Source organism: Penaeus monodon, chromosome 6 (assembly GCF_015228065.2).
Source record: "Penaeus monodon isolate SGIC_2016 chromosome 6, NSTDA_Pmon_1, whole genome shotgun sequence".
In the NCBI taxonomy this organism is placed as follows: Eukaryota; Metazoa; Arthropoda; class Malacostraca; order Decapoda; family Penaeidae; genus Penaeus; species Penaeus monodon.
Genome location: NC_051391.1, coordinates 56,793,701 through 56,811,200, shown reverse-complemented (window position 1 = coordinate 56,811,200; position 17,500 = coordinate 56,793,701). Strand labels below are relative to the sequence as shown.

At 43.1% G+C, this 17,500-nt stretch overlaps 3 protein-coding genes across 3 annotated transcripts in view; 1 reads left to right on the top strand and 2 right to left on the bottom strand.

The window, feature by feature from the left end:
* Window positions 1-2,182: 2,182 nt before the first annotated feature.
* LOC119574688 (beta-1,3-galactosyltransferase 5-like) lies at window positions 2,183-4,082 on the bottom strand. Its single transcript, XM_037922080.1, has one exon. It carries the CDS (start codon window positions 3,536-3,538, stop codon window positions 2,336-2,338), a length of 1,203 nt encoding a protein of 400 aa, XP_037778008.1. The 5' UTR covers window positions 3,539-4,082; the 3' UTR covers window positions 2,183-2,335.
* Window positions 4,083-4,506: 424 nt separating this feature from the next.
* Window positions 4,507-10,556, top strand: LOC119574687 (proline-rich protein PRCC-like). Its single transcript, XM_037922078.1, is given in 4 exon segments — window positions 4,507-4,741; window positions 4,744-4,773; window positions 4,776-5,134; window positions 9,549-10,556. Coding segments are annotated over 4 exon segments (1,332 nt in total). The 5' UTR covers window positions 4,507-4,641; the 3' UTR covers window positions 10,392-10,556.
* A 2,099-nt stretch (window positions 10,557-12,655) lies between these two features.
* Window positions 12,656-17,500, bottom strand: part of LOC119574685 — a 6,581-nt gene continuing 1,736 nt past the window's right edge. The window contains exons 2-4 of the mRNA XM_037922075.1: window positions 13,893-16,796; window positions 13,471-13,579; window positions 12,656-12,993 (exon numbers count right to left, since the gene is read on the bottom strand). Coding sequence (XP_037778003.1) covers window positions 12,884-12,993; window positions 13,471-13,579; window positions 13,893-16,796 — 3,123 coding nt within the window. The 3' untranslated portion in view covers window positions 12,656-12,883. The remainder of the gene's footprint in view (window positions 12,994-13,470; window positions 13,580-13,892; window positions 16,797-17,500) is intronic.

The window sequence follows — 17,500 nt, the reverse complement described above, 5'->3', positions numbered from 1 at the left end:
TGATGATGATGATACTACTAATATGAAAATGAATAGATTATAAATAATAGCAATAATAGAATAATACTAAAGATAACAACAACAACAACAGCAACAATAATAATAATAATAATAATAATAATAATAATAATAATAATAATAATAATAATAATATATACGAACATGTCTTATACAGTATGCAAACGTAAATGCTTCTATCTAATAACTGAATATAGCGACAGAATTAGTGGCCATATCATATTGATAAGACAAACCTAAGTAACTTTAGCCGGAACGATACCTAAAAATTTTCCTAGTCACTTGCTCTCTAACTGATGAGTCATTATTACGAACATACTTATAGGAACCACGACATGCTATCTTAAAGACAGAAGGATATGATCAACCAAACTGATAATAATAATAATGACTGATAATGTGATTGCATCCTGTTTTGTAAAACAATAATAACAAAATCGTTTCTTCCCTTATCACCCATACATGGCGCAACAAGGCCGGGAGAGACCCAAATAAAACTGACGGAATTTAAATTCTAATTGTAAAATAATAATTAATTTTATTTGTAATAATAAATATATATAATATAATATATATATATATATATATATATATATATATATATATTATATATATTTATATATATATATATATATAACATGATAAATAATTGTATATATAATATATATGGTATATATAATATATATTCTTCTTCTTCTAACGGTAGGTTCATGTCTGAGCCGCCGTGGTCACAGCATGATACTTAATTGAAGTTTTCATGTTGTGATGCTCTTGGAGTGAGTACGTGGTAGGGTCCCCAGTTCCTTTCCACGGAGAGTGCCGGTGGTACCTTTTTAGGTAATCATTCTCTCTATTTATCCGGGCTTGGGACCAGCACTTAACTTGGACTGGCTTGGCCACCCAGTGGCTAGGTAGGCAATCGAGGTGAAGTTCCTTGCCCAAGGGAACAACGTGGCGGTCGGTGACTCGAACCCTTGAACTCAGATTGCCGTCGTGACAGTCTTGAGTCACGATGCTCTAACCATTCGGCCACCGCGGCCTTATAATATATATATATATATATATATATATATATAATATATTATAAATATAAATGTATATATAATATATACATAATATATGTATAATATATATATATATATATATATATATATATATATATATATATATATATATATATATATACACACACACACACACACACACACACACACACACACACACACACACACATAAAATAATAAGTAATTATAATTTTAACTGTAAAAAAAATACTTCCTTTATCACCTTCTATACATGGCGTAACAAGGCCGGGAGAGACCCAATTGGTGTGTCTCTTAAGGAACCTCATATATATATATATATATATATATATATATATATATATATATATATATATATATATATATATATATATATATATATTTTTTTTTTTTTTTTTTTTTTTTTTTTTTTTTTTTTTAATGAAAATATAAAACTGACAGAATTTAAACATTCAGTTATTGTTCTCAGTTGAAATAAATCGCAAAAGCATTTGAAAATAAATCAGGATCAAGAAATTATCGCTGTTTAATACTTTTATCAATTCCTTGCAATAAGCAAATACTGAATTTCCTTCCTTTCCTTTCGTTAAATTACAATCCACGGTGAAATAAAAAAAAAAATCAGGTTTCAGATATTAATTTATTCTGCTTTTGATATTAATGGCACTTGATACATCTTCTTTGTAAATATAATGGCTATTACAATATTAAGGATAAATCTATGTACATATTTACATTTGATTCGACAAAGTAAAATTATATAAAAAAAAAACTATACACTGTTTCAAATACAAGAATATAGATTCCATTAATGACTACCTTATAGGTATATAGTCTTACTGGCAAGTGAACACTGGGCAGATCACGTTGTTAACATACCTTAGCTATGTACACAATGCGATAAATTGAAGAATAGAAAGAAAATAAGAGCGACAGGAAAAAAAAGGGGGAGGGGGAATAAAGAGAGGGGAAGGAGGAGAGGGAGAGAGAAGAGGAGGAAAGGGAGAGAGAGGAGGAGGAAAGGGAGAAAGAGGAGGAGGAAAGGGAGAGAGAGGAGGGAGGAGGGAGGGAGGGAGGGAGTGGGGGGGGGAGGAGGGAGGGGAGGAGAGAGAGAGAGAGAGAGAGAGAGAGAGAGAGAGAGAGAGAGAGAGAGAGAGAGAGAGAGAGAGAGAGACAGAGACAGAGACAGAGAGAGAGTTTTTTTAAAGACCTAGTACAACCACCCTTGAACTTTGAGCCTCGGCAGCGTCGACGGGCGCCTGCTTGACCTGGCGTTACCTTGACACCCTGACGATCTCCCCGCGCCCCTTCCCGAGCGGTGCCAGGGGGGGCACCTTGGTCCGCACGCACATCTTGGACACGCTGTGGTCCGGGGGCCTCCGGTAGCAGGTGTTGACGTAGCAGGACCTGGCATGGCCCAGCACCTTGGTCATGACGGCGGTGTCGCCATCCGAGGGGCCCGCCAGGAAGTCGCACAGGTACTCGGCGCTCTCGGGCAGCTCGACGCAGCAGTAGAGGTGGTCGACGTGCAGCGTGTAGAAGCGGTTGAGGCCCTCGCGCTTCACGCCGGTGCGCTCGGCCAGCGTGCCCGTCACGTGCACGTCGTCGATCCAGAAGTAGGGCACCGCGGACGACTCGGCCACAATTCGTCGGGCGGCGTCGAGGGTCATGGCGTACGCCCACCCCGACATGAAGGGGGCGTAGAAGTCGTCGGCGAACTCTGCCTCGCTTACGTACCACTTGCTCTCCTTGTTGCGCACCGGCCGGGCCTCCACCTGCAGCAGCCCCAGGATCAGGTTGGTCCTCTCGTAGTACCTGTACCTGAGCAGGTCTCGGAACTGGTACAGGTCGACCACGATGTCGTCGTCCATCTTGATGATGTACTTGGCCTGCGAGCAGTAGCGCGTCACCCACTGCAGGCCCATCACGTGCTTGTACGTCAGGTTGTGATAGTGCTCCTTGAAGTTGCCCTGCACGATGTCCTGGTTCTGCACGTTCTCGCGGTCGATGTCGGACTGCGGCGTCTGCTGGTACAGCTGCTGGTCGTGCCACTCGGCGCGGGCCAGCAGGAACACGCGCCGCACGCCCACGTCCTGCAGGTCCTGCTGGGGGATCTGGGCGCGCATGATGTCTCGCACCTCCCGGTTGGCGGGGTGCGTGTGCACGATGACGACGGCGAACACGTCGCTGCCGTGGCCGCACACGTCGTTGTTGATGACGTAGGAGAAGTCCTGCAGGTCCAGGAGCGGGAGACGGGACGGGTAGAGAGGGCTGGCACTGAGGGGCGTGGGCGGGAGGGCGGGGGCATTTGGAAGAAGGTTTTCCCATATTCTCACCACCATAAACACGCCCACACTAACACACAAGAACAGCAGGCCAGCGGGCTGGCAGCACAGCCGTGCCCTGGGCACCCAGGCCATGACGGAGGAGGCGACTCTTATTACCAAATTCCACAAGCAGTTCATTCTCATAAACATTTATGAATTCCGATACTGATTACACTATAATTCTGAATGCCCAGGAGCTTATTTCAAGGGTGTAAAACTTCACAGTCTGCATAAGCCCAAAGTGGAATGGGGTGATTTGAACGCCATGTGTGCTATGCTCATATTTCGCTCTAAGGTTGTCGAAACAATTGTAAATATATTACAAATTACCATTTTCGTAAAGCATTACACTCACTTAACGCATACATATTCTCACCGTCTGACTTATTCTGTCAACACAAGGCCAGCTACAGGTCTATTATTGTTAGAGCGAGTGTGACCTTGGCCTGCTACATGTCGACTCTGGAAAGCTCTTCAGAAACACCAGAACAGACACTCCATTGATGCCTTTCCTCTCTCTACGAATGCATGTTGAACATCTGAGGAGCACTGGCGGTCCCCTGGAAAGCGCACGTCATCGGACTCAGGAGAAAAACGATCATAGTAGATGACTGAACAGCGAGGCAACACGTAACCTCCCTGGCGTTGCTCACCTGGGCGTTGCCATGGCGACCGCTCTGCCTGCGACGCCGCTCCTTCCAAATTGAATACATCAGATCAAACCTTCATAGACTGCGACGGTTTATTTGTTAGTTCATTTGACATGCATGTGAATTGTTAAGAGGGAATTATGCGGAATTCCCTTCAGCTTGAAACGAAAGGAAACGCAAATGTAGTCCATACGCGCGTAAAGTATTCTGGGGTTTGTTAGTGATTATTACAGAGACATATTAGTTTTAATTGACCTTATACTATCATTTACTCCTATGTTGTGTTCAGTATTCGATATCTAACAAAGTGTAATTTTATAAAGTAGAAAAGAACCAACAGTTTGTGTTTTGCATGCGTCCGAATGAATTCACGTATATTTCAAAACATAATGTTTGCTAAATTAATTCCTTAGAATTAGCGGTAATTATGATACCATTATTACTATTTCACCGAAACCATATATCCCACAATAAAATTGAAGCCGACATGTGTAGATAAAGGCGAAGTTTAAATTCAACAGAAGGCGTCCTATTACTAACGTGTCCGAACGCACCCGAGTAAACAATCGCAACACATGCAAAGGAGCAAAATACGGTCTTGCAATGGCCCTTGTTGCATACAGTGACGACAGCGATCTCGCCAGTGACCCGGAGGATGTCGAGGAATCCCCCAGAGCCATCGTCAACGGCGAAAGCAAGGCCAACCGCCATCGGAGAGCAGTGACAAGGGTCGGGCCAGTCCCAGATCGATCCCAAGGGCAACCCCAAGGCAGAGGCGAACCCCGGGGGCCTCAGCACCGGCGTGGATGACATTGTAGATTTCGACGAGGATGTCGCCACGGAAACCAGGACTGGTCTGCTGGCTGCCATTCCTCGTGCCAAGCCCATCACTGGCACTCTGGGGGCCAGTATCCCCTTAGGCGCAGAGGTGGATGAGGTGACGGATGTGCCGACCGTGGACACTTGGAAGGTCACCCAGAAGATAAAGGAGGGGGGCAGCGACTCGAAGATCAGCAGTGCATCCAGTGCGTCTGTTACAGTTAAAAAGAAGAAGGAGAAGAAAAAAATACAGTTCATTATTCCATCCCTTTCTGAGGTAAACATTTCTGCATTCAGGTGTTTGTTACCTTGGTAATTTTACACAATACTTTTGCATAACTGATTGCGATGGTTTGGGTAATGATGGATCCCTCTCACTCTCTACCAGACAAATATATCATAATTATGCCATGGAAACCCACCCCATTAGTGACAGTCTTGGTCCTGATAGCAGGGGAGGGAGTGGAAGGTACCAGAGAAATTGGAGGGTTAATTACGTGTAAGATACACAGAATCAGTCAACGTGTTGTCTAATTGCAGTGGCTGTGCCCGCTGCAACCCCCTGCCTAGGAAAACAAAAAATCCTCGTATTCACAGCAGAATAGAGCAGACGACCAACATGTGGGAACATCTGATGCTGAGTTTGTCCAGCGATCTCTCTTGCTATGAATACATGGAGGAATCTTTTTCCTGGGCGGAGGTTGTTGCAGGTGGCACAACCACCTGCATTAGACTATATAGAGATTGATTCTGTGTATATTATTCATATTTTACCCCGTAATTTCCGTTACCTTTCGTGCCCTCTCCTACCATCGTGGCCAAGTATGTAGGGGTCTAGGGGGGCTCTGCAGCATAATTCCTGTATATATGTGTACTAGAAGGTGAAAGGAATCCATCTATACCAAAATCATTGCGAAGGTATTGTGTAAAATTACTGTAACCTTTTATTAGCACACTTGAACTTGACCCAAGTATTTGAACAAATAATTAGTGATGTATTTTTGTAATATTGATAATTAATGTTTTTTTTTTCACTGGAGATTTTCCATTATAATAGGTATGTCTTATCTTTGCAACAATTTTGCTCTTTCAGGTATCATTAGAAAGTGCTGTTCAAGGCAAAGTAAATGGCCTTTATAAATTTTGCATGACACTCTTCCAGTTAATGTGGTTCTGATAACAAAATAAGGGATAACACACTGCAAGTTCATTAAATTTCAAGCAAAATATTTTGCATAAATGAAATTGAGAATGCATTTTTTTTCTTCTTGTTTTATTGGAGGAAGTGATAAGTAAATGATCCAGATGATCAAACCAAAGATAAATAAACATTAAGACACAAGTATTTGCCAGATAGAATCGTAATTATGAGCCTTTGCTAGTATGAATACTTCACCACATGCCTCTGGGCTGTTTTTCCCTTTTCCACCACTAACCTCACATGTTCTTCCTAACTTCTGACTAATCACAGTATTTCACAAGCCAGGGGCTTTATCTCTGGTCCTACTTCCAATCACCATTTTTCTGTATCTGGTATGGTCCTTTTGTATACTTTAACCTTTACCAAAAATGGTTATGTGCAGAAATTATTAAAATGCACACCATTTATATTATAGATTAACCCTTTCCCGACGGGTGGTATTCATAGTGGCCCGGGCCCCGCTGCCGTGGGCTCATATCGTCGCCCTAGCATGCGTGACCGCTCATGCCCAATACCAGCATCCCTTGCCTTTTCTTCAAAATACTAAGAGCCTATGTTGTATTTTCAAAATTATTATTTTCCAAGGTCTCTATTTGCCATATTTCCTGATAAATCAAGACTAGGATATTTTTGTTGTTATGTAGACTCCATAGTTGATCATTATTCGCTCTATAGTCTGAATAAAATCAGTAGTGTGTGGAATCATGGAGCTGAAACCATAGGTTTTGTTTATTATTATTATTATTTTTTTTTTTTTTTTTTTTTTTTTTTTCAAGTTATTTTATAAGATAACTTTAGTTTCAACAGGTTTATATTATCACTTCCATATAGATATACTTTTATGTTCAGTATTTTTATAAATATGTTCCCCCCCCCCCCCCCCAAAATACATATTGGTATTTTCACGTGGTTTTACATCATCACTTCTTGAATACTATATAATATCTCTGGCCAATGTAGCCGATTACCAACGTAATTTTTTTTACGCTAACCTCGGAAGCCCGAGAAGCCTTTATGAAATGCATAGTATAGCAAAAATATGAAAAAGTGTTAAAAACTACTAAATCACATTTTCAGTGGCAAAAAATTATTATTTTGCTGTAATTGTAACAATAAAACTCATGGCATGGCCATACATACACCATGGCATGTACGTACATGCCCCCGGCAGATAGTCCAGGCATGCCATGGCATGTACGTACATGCCACCCGTCGGGAAGCGGTTAATGAGAGCAAGAGATCAGCAGTAATTAAAGAGAGACAAGAGGTATAGATTTGATACCGATGTAATTAGAACCTATATGAATAGCTGAAGGTAGGAATTAAACATTTTCTGCACAACAGAGCAAGCAAGTGGAACTGTTTAGATATTCTTTCAGGAAAATTTGACTGGGAATAAAACATTGTAATAATATTCTAGACTAGGGAATGCAGCAGCATGTTTTATTATTTAAAGATTAGTTGCCATAAATCAGTTAATTATGAATGTAACACCAGATGACAATTCTAATTTTTCAGATCAATAAGATGTCAGGATCTTATTGACTAGAGAGAGAGGGAAGAAAAAGTTCCATCAGCTGTTTGAAATTCAGTGATGAACAATTTTTTCTGTTGACTTTATTATTTTGTTATTTAGATAACTTGACTTTCAGTATGGGAAAAATGCTATTAACTAACCAAGAACTTTTTCTTGTACTTAAACTGGTTGCATTCTCTTCATAAATCCTCTTCAGTCTTGTTGCAATCTGTAGTGGAAGAGAGCAGCATAATTGTCAGGTGATCAGTAACTTAAAACCTTGGACCTTTGTTCACTTACTGTTTTGCTTTCACATTCTTTGACCATTAGAACATTTAAAATTGCTTCAAAAACAGGAGATATGCAATATACAATCTGTGAGATGTCTTGGAATATTGTAGTGAAGTAGCTGCACAGTTAAATGAGATGCAGAATATATATATATATATATATATATATATATATATATATATATATATATATATATATATATATATATATATTGTTTTATTATTAATAGAGTTTATACCTCAAGGATTGATTCATAACTTATTTTTTAGTTTCCCATTACAACATTTGTTTTTTTCAGAGACCAACTAAGTATGATAGTTCCTTTAGTAGTAGGAGAAGCCTATCTTAGCATACATACTGTTTTCATGCCTGTGTGCTTATAATATGAACTTTTAAAGATATTTTTGCACTCTCAAATTTTATTATTACTAATATATTTACTTTATTAAATCTTGTATATTTTTTCTGTAATTACTTTCTTCCCTAGCATTTAGAATAGTGATTATAAACCTATTGGATCTGGCTGCTTCACAGTGGGTGCATGGACCCAAATCTAGGCATTAAGCTTCTTTGAGTGGCGACTCCAGGGTGTGTGGCTTTTAGGCTTGTCCCACATGAAGATTCCTCTTTGCACTGCTGTTTACCCTTTTTCTGCAGACACATTATTTACTGTGTAGCTATTTTCTAAGGTCTATATTTTTCATTGTTATGCTGTATCAATATGACACCAATAACAATAACTAACATTGTGTTATTTGTAGTATATTTTATAATTTTGCAATAGTCAGTTTTCTGTAATACACCTTACACTGCTAATAGCAGCTGCAAAAATAGGTTCCTGTTTATTGACATGGTGTTCTCCCTGGAGATGACACTACCACAGCATGGATGACTTTTGGTAAACTTCACCCTCCTGGACCAGTGAAAATCCTGCTGGAGTTTACAAACTAGCCCCTTCCTAAAGGCTCACTGAGTCAATCTCACTCCAAGTGCTTTGTGCACTCATGGCGAGAGGTCCCCACTACCCAGCATTTGGCAACAATTCCCTATGGCAAGCCGTTCCCACTACCTGCCCCTCAGACAGATCTGTTTCCATGACAAGACATTCCTGCCGCTCACCACTCGCCCAAATTTTTAGTGTTAAGATGTCCATGTCACCCAGATCCAGTAGGTTAATAATGGATGATTATTAGATTGCTCTGGTGAATACATTTAGCTAAAGTATTCCATTTAGCTGAAGAAGGATTATTTTCACATTTTCAGTTTAGATAAACACTTTTTTTTTCTGAAATAATGAGTAAGACTTAATACTAAAAATGCACATAGGATAATATCCTACATTGTATAATATACTTGATATTGAGCCATTGCTGCTGGGTATATGCATTTTCTGCTGTGGTTATGCTTTATCTATTTTATTTGTACATAGTTGGTTACACAAGGCTTTAGAAGTACTTGATTGCCAAAAAGTCACTTTTTATACCTACATGCGTGATTGATTGATTGATTGATTGTGCGTGTGTGCATGTGTGTGCGTGGTGGGTCAAATAGTTACAAGGAATACATATACAAATACATAAAGATAATTCATTTACTATCAGGCATTAAACTGTTATACCATGAATGAACTTTCGCAACTCTTATAGGCAAACCATCTTATTTCATTTATTTCTCTTTTTTCAGTTTGCTGAGGAGGAGGAGGAAGAGGAAGAGAAAGAGATTCCTGAGCGCAAGAAGGTCCAACCCTCATCTCTGGGGACAGGGCTCTTTGCAGTATTGCCCGAGCCTAAAAATTTGGCAGTGAAGGAGACAAAACGCTCACTTGTGCCCCATATCCTCACCAAAAGACCTACTGAACCACCACAAAAGAAGCCAAGAAAGGCACCGACACATGTTAAGGCTTTGGTGGAGGCAAATGACTCTGATGAAGAAGCAGAGACTGGTGGGTCCTCTGACTTCTTTTCACTCTCTGAGACAGTACCTGATCCAGCTACCCTGGGCAGAGCAGTCGCCTCAATTACGACTGTGCCAGACGTTGAGCCCCCGATTTCTAAAACACCTTCTCAGAACCAGCCTGTATCTGAAGATAGAGTCAGTGAACCTATGGCTTCCATGCATGCATACACAGACAATGTGTATCATCAGACTCATAATGAGGAGCAGGACTTCTATCCAGTTAATGAGCAGGAGGAGCATACCCTACAGCCAGCATCCTTCGACCAGGAGGCGATGCTACGTTTGACAGGGAAGCGGCGCGGCAAAGGTGAGGCCATTAACTTCATTGATGTGAGTGCGGATGATGCCTTGCTTACACGGGATGAGTGGATGACAAAGGCCCTGACAGAAGAGAAGCCAACGCAGAGCTTCAGCAAGAAGAGGGAGGGGATGCCCTCACAGAGAACTAAGCAGAAGCACCAGATCACCTTCCTGGCTCACCAGGCCAAGGAGAGAGAGCTGGAACTCAAGAACAATTGGGCTCAAAACAGAATGACTAAAATGCAAACCCAGGCAAAATATGGCTTCTGATTCCTCATGTACATTAATGTAAATATTTATTTTTCTAAAAATGAAGTGTCGGATTTTGCTACAAGCGTTTGTAAATTTACATTGTTTTTATTTAATTTCTGATGTCCTTACCTGTCTCATTTTCCGTGAATTTTATTTTTAAGGAAATATATTTACGATTTGTCACCTCGTCTTTTCTTCACCAAACTAAGACTTATGTAATTGTGCTCAGTAGTGTGTAAAATAAAGGTGCAATGGGAGAATACTGATGACAGTGAATATTAATTGACATTATAGTAAAATAGTGAATAACAATTTAGTTTTGAATTGCAAAGGAATGTTGAGTACCAAATGACTTATTGACTGAATAGGAATGGATATTCAATGGGATTAATAGTTGGTATAAAATGCAAATTTGAGAGGAGAAAGGGGAGAGGTGAAGGCACAAAGCCGAAAATCGGTTACTTTCTCTATACACTGGAAGTCATGAAAATGTTCCTGTTCACGTGCGTTGCTTCTGTTCAAAAGAGATTTTTGTTTGTTTAATGCTTTTGGTACATTATTTGATGTTTTAAGAACATTTCCTCATTGGTACAATTTTCATCATTATTGTTATTATTTTGTAATATCACTGTTGTTGCTATTGTATCTTAATCATTATTTTTGCCATTATTATGATCTTTTTATTGTTACTAGTGTTATTATTATCATCACTATTAATACTATTGTTGCTATTATTAGCTTTACTGTGATTATTATTTTGTTATTATTATTATCACCATTATTAATATTATTTTTGTTATTGTTATTATTATTATTGTTGTTGTTGTTATTATTAACATTATGATTAGTGCAGTTAATATTATTATTGAAGGAATCATTATCTTCTTTATGATCCTTATTATTTTAAATGTTATGATTTTAATTTATACATTTTACAATAAACTTTTTTATGCTCTCTAAAACCCATAATTCTCCCTATTGTTTAGTTATCTTTGTTTATATCATTACACATTTTTATTTTATATATTTCTCTATATCTTTACTTTCCTTATACCATCCATTCAGAAATTCGGGTGTATTCTTGCCTCTCTGTTTTATGAATGAACAGAAGTGAGAGAAGGAATCGGGTAATTTTATGCCTCCATTAATTAAAGAGAAGGTGACTCGATAAAAACACCGGGTGCAAGGAAGGCAACGGCAAACCACCGCTCAAAATTGCCAAGGAAATCATGGAAATCCATGATTGCCATCGTCCTTGTGGGATAGGGCACTTAAAAAAATAATAATAATAAATAAATAAATAAATAAAGGAGGTCGTCATGTGTCCGTTTATGCTCATTTATGCATGTTTTAGGGGGTTTCTTAACGTGTTATCTAGCTTATAGAATGATGCCTTTTAGCCGAAGATTGTTAGAATGAAAATAAAATTGGTTGGTTATGTTGAAAGATTACCAAATGGATGCAATGCTTACATGGGCATAGATGTAGATATGAATATAGATACTGTTAGTGATGATGACAATGATAATGACTTTGGTAATAATGGTAATGATACTGATAATGATGATAATAATAATATTAATGATAATAATAATAATAATATTGATAATAATAATAATGATAATGATATGATCATTATGATGATGATAATAATAATAATAATAATAATAATAATAATAATAATAATAATAATAATAATAAACATATAAGATCACATACACTACACTACAGACTAAAACAAACAAATACACACGCACACGCACGCACGCACGCACGCACGTGCACACACACACACACACACACACACACACACACACACGCACCACCGCACGCACGCACGCACGCACGCACGCACGCACACACTCACTCACACACTCTCACACTCACACTTTCTCTCTTGTCACGGGGCCTAGGAGATGGAGACTTAGGCCCCATGTAAGGGATCAGCCCTATCTTGGACCTCAGCTCTCGCATTAACTAATTTTGCATGGCTTTTTCCTCTCCCTCTTCCCATTTCCCTCTCTTCTTCTTCCCCTTCTTCCGGCCACTTGTCCTAATCGTTAACTCATTTTTACCTTTTTTTGCCACAGTACTTTACCATAACGTTGTATGACCTTCGATGCCTCGCACATTTATTTGTTTTGACCATTAACCCTTTTCATAGTAATCTGTATCAGGTGAAAATGTATTTACTTTCCATCAGATGGAACCATTTTAATGAAATAAACTAATACAGATAGACTAGAACTGAATAAACACAACAGGAAATACAAATGCCAAAGTAATCTAGAGAATATTTATAGGTTTACCTATGATAGCAGCTTCGAGCAAAGAATTTACATCAAGGTTAAAACATGAAATATCATGAAATATTATGATGCGTGGGAAAAAAAAAGAATCCAAATTAGAAATTGGGGATCCAACTACCCTCCAGGTATAGTTCCAAAGCAGTGAGGTTGGAGTAGTCGACCCCTTGCTGGAAGCCTCGCCAGGTGAATGTGTACATTCCGTCAGGGGAGGTGCGGTAGTAGTACAGTTGGTATTGCTGGTGTGTGCTGCAGTCCGTCACATAGCTTACCACTCTCTCGTCTCCATAGGAAGGGTTGGAGTGTGTGGAGAGCTGCGAGGAAAGGGCGTTGAAAGTATGCATGTTATCTCTGAATAAGGAATCATAACGTGGCAATGATACAAAGTTTGTGTGTGGAAGAGATGGCGTATACTTTTCGGAGAAAGGTGATCTATATACCCGTAGAAAAAAAAATGTCTTTCTCTTTTCTCTCTATCTCCCTCTCCCTCTCCTACATCTCTCTCATTATCTCTCTCTGTCTATGTCTCTCTGCCTCTCTCTCCTCTTCCTTCCCTCCCTCCCTCTCCCCCTCCCTTTCTCTCTCTGCTCCCTCACTCCCTCCCTTCCTCTCTCTCCCTCCTTTTCTCCCTTTCTCCCCCTTCCCTCCCTCCCTTTCCCTTTCCTCCCACCCTCTCTCCCCTCCCCCCTTCCTTCCTCTCCCTCTCTCCCCTCCCCCTTCCTCCCTCCCTCTCTCCCCTCCCTCCCTCCCTCCTCCCTTCCGTAGTGGCGCAGTGCCCGAGGCAGACCTACCTGTCTCCTCGTACTTGACGCGGCACTCCTCCAAGTGGCCTCGGAAGGTGAACTCCTGGCCCTTGTACGTGTCGTTGAAGATGGCCGGCCTTTTCACGTCGATGGTCACCTGATGGTCACAGTGAAGCCCAAATTACTCTCTGAGAAGCGTACTGATATCCTTACATTTGTGTCTGTACATCAATATACTCGTATTTTACCATGATTAATTTTGGGGGAGTAAGATGCGATGCGTAACTAAGGGACGTAGGAAGAAGACACGTGACATCAAGAAATTACTTCATCATACTAAATTTGTACCAAAAAAAAAGTGAGGCGTAGTTTCCTTTCGAGTCCTCAGATCGCATCTACGGACACCCGCAAATTTGCTCTGTTAAATCTTCCACGACTGTTACAGAAAGGCGAAGGGCGCTTCAACTCACGGAGTTTTCGTGAAGTCCCTCGAGGTAAATCCTGAGTCGGTCCATCCTGATCCTGGCGCCGAAGGAGAGGCCGGCGCCCCAATGTTCCGCCAGGTTGAAGGAGGTGGAGCCGCTGAAGGCGAGGGCGGACACGGGGCACGCGGCGCCCTCGGAGATGGCAGCGCCGCCCTCGCAGCCGGAGTCCGAGTCCAGCACGCGGATGGTCTTCTGGAAGGGCTGCGGAGGCGGGCTCAGGGAGCTGATGGAGTTCAAGGACTCGAACTGGATCTTGTTCAGTTTGTAGAGGATGGTGTCGTAGTTATCCCAGAGGGAGGGGCTGTTGGCGGGGTCGCAGTCCTTAAAGAAGGCGTAGAAGTAAGCGTTGCAGTACTCGTGCAGGATGACATTGATGGCCAGAATGTCGGAGCGGGATTTGAGGAAGAGCTTCATCATGACGTCCAGGACTGCAAGGTTCTGCTCCACGATGTGCTCCTTGTAGTTCTCCTCCGTGACCGCCTGGTCGACCAGCATGCCGTTGACGCTGTCGAGGGACGCGTTGCCCTCCTCTACCGCCGCGGCGTCCTCGGCCAGGTTGGCCACCTCCTCCAGCACGGACGCCACGTACTCGCAGAACGCCTGCACCTGCTCCGCCAGGGCCTGACTCCACACGCGCAGTTCGTTGAGCTTCATCTTGAGGTTCTTCACGCCGTCAACTTTGTCAGAAAAGTCTTCATCTGCAAGACACTTGATGGAGTAAACTCCTGCAGACTCCCACTGGTCTGCAGTGACCCCGGCCTGCCTTGCGATCGCATACAGCGTCTCGCTGTCGTTGAAGGTCATGAGCCAGGCCAGCTGGTCCTCGTCCGAGGGCGGCAGGGGCGGCACGGTCGACATGAAGTTTTCCGTTTTGACCATCATGACGTTAACAGCTTCGATCTTCTCTGTGATTTCCTCCATGGTCTCATCAAATGACTTGAACTCGAATGCATTTGACACGATCTCCCCGACGTTACTTATGACTCCAATCGTGCCTCCAGGAAAGCCCATGATGCAGCGGGCGAACGTTGTGCCGACATTTAAAAACGAAATAAACCGTTGCTGCCGCTTGTACGCCCGGAGGCCTTCTTCGGCCCGATCCACAGCATCATTGACTTGGGGTCTTGAGGCCAAGACGTTTTCATAGATGTCCATGATGGCCTTCCAGCTGTTGATGGCCCAGGACACGTGGTTCTGCAGCTGAGCAGAATGGACGCTGTGCACCTCCTCCGCCATCTCGATTGCGCGCTGTGCGTTGCTCTGCATGAACTCCAGGTCAGCTTTTCGCTCCTCGAAGTGAATGTTCATATCGAAGAGTCGCTCAGCATTTACCATAAGCTTTCTTCTGAGGTCGTCGTAAGCTTCCTTGTAGATAGCGATGTTGTCTGCCAGGTAGGGAACCATCTCGGCATAGACGCTGACACTGAGGTAAGGGACATTGCGGGGAAGGGGCGAATTTGAAAGCGCGGCATTAATGTCATACAGCAGGTTTGTTGCTCTCTGGTTCGTGCCCACCATGTCTACTTTGGTCCAATTTGTAGTCAGTCTGGTGACGAAGGAGGCGAGGTCTCTGGCATACAGCAGACTCTCACGCTCGTCAGACTCCCGCAGGGTAGAGCTGCAGTAGACGGTCAGCCACAGCTGCCTGGCACTCACCCACTCGCGCACCTCATTCTCGCTGTACTCGGGCAGAGGCTGGCAGCTGCGTTTGGCCACGACATCGGCCCCGTCCAGCAGCCGCACGCTCAGCAACCCGTGTTCGTACTGGATCACCGTCACGCCGTTGACGCGCCCCGCCGACACCTGCAGCTGGTAGAACGTTTCGGTGGTTGTGGGAGGGTAGAGCGCCGTCGGTGCCTCCATCAGGATAGGGTGAGCAAGCACTACGGTGCGAGCAGAGACGGTGAGGCGGTAGCGCAGAGGCGGGATGGGCCGTGTCAGAACCACCGTGTCAGCTATGATGGTGACCGAGTTAGTCAGCTCTGAGGTGTGGCTGGGAAGGTCAGCCAGGTCAAAGAAGAGACCTTCTAGGTGGAGGTCAGGAGTGTAGCGATGGAAAACCAAAAAGGACCCTGCAACATCCAGGTCGTCAGGGAGGCAGCTGACGTGCGCCGGAGGCTCGCCCATCAGGTCGTCCACATCGGCACTAAACACTATGTGGTCCGTCCTGTTGTAGAAGCGGCGACTCTCACTCTCCGCCAGGTAGGCCTTGAGAGGCGAGAAAGGCTCGTGCAGCGCCGTGCAGTCAATGCTGCTGGAGCGGGCATCAGTGGGCATGCACAGGCTAACCAGAGCAGGCAGGTTCAGGAGGGAACAGCTGGCGATCTCCTCCTCGTGCTGAGCCCAGATCTGGACAGAGTCAGCTGACACGTCGCTGTTGCCTGGCAGGGAAGACACAGCAGAGCATGGAACAACGCGCAGGTAGTTGCTTGTTAAATTGAGCGTCACTGGTTCTTGCAGGTCGTCGGCGAAAAGCGTCAGTGGCAGTTTAATTAGATTGTTGTTGTCGATGGAGAATTCCCGAATGCCTGGCTGGTGGGCGAGCATGCCCTCTGGAAGCACCTCCAGGGCGTTCTGGTCCAAATGCAGCTCAGTCAGTGCACTCAGGTTTCGGAACGTCCTCGAGTGCAAGCTGGAGATCTCGTTCCGGCTGAGCCAGAGAGCCTCGACGGCGTCCAGCCCAGAGAAGTCTTCCTCGGAAAGGCTTTCGATGCTGTTGCCCGAGAGGTCGAGACTGACGGCCTCGGGATGGTCCACGAAGCAATCCGTGGGGACGCGCTGGAGACCTAGGTCGCGGCAGGAGAGGGCAAAGTCCGTGGTCGACCAGGTGCAGGGGCACGCCTCTCCTGAAGCCTGCTGCGGCGACGCCAGGAGGGCGCCCAGAAGGATCTGCGCGAATGGGCGAGGGATGAGCCTTGTGTGGACACATAAGGATTCATATGTTATAGTTGCCTACGCGGCAATGTGCGTTTGTGTGTGTGCGTATGAGCATTTATGCTTGCATAGATGGATACTTGTATGTGTTCATAGATATATTCACACACACACGCACACACACACACACACACACACACACACACACACACACACACACACACACACACACACACACACTCACACAACACACACACACACACACACACACACACAAGAAAATAAACAAACATAAACTCTTAGATTCTTAAATTTCTTCGCCATAGAATTTTCTTTTGCATTCATCTCCTCCCATAAATCCATCTTTTCATGTGCCATAAATCCCCCACTCCCCCCCCCCATAAACAGGCCTCCTCCCCATTAATCCCCTTATCACTTTTCCCCATAAACGTCCCCCAAAATCTAAGCATTCTTTGTCGCAAATCCTTTTTTTCCCCCAAACTGCATCGCTTTCTTCTTTTTTTTTTTTTTTTTTTTTTTTTTTCTGAGGATAAAACCATTCCCTCCCCCCCCCTCCCGTTTCACTCTGTCCTTCCCTCCCTGTCAATCCACCTTTTCCTCCTTAGAAAACCATACTCTCCTCCTCCCATACATCTGCCATTCCGAGCCATAAATCCGATATTTTCTCCCCCATAAGACTGTCCTGTTCTTCCCATTAC

Bases quoted from the DNA above. Each gene is read 5' to 3' on its own strand.
- LOC119574688 (XM_037922080.1), bottom strand. From the start codon at position 3,538: ATGTTTATGAGAATGAACTGCTTGTGGAATTTGGTAATAAGAGTCGCC.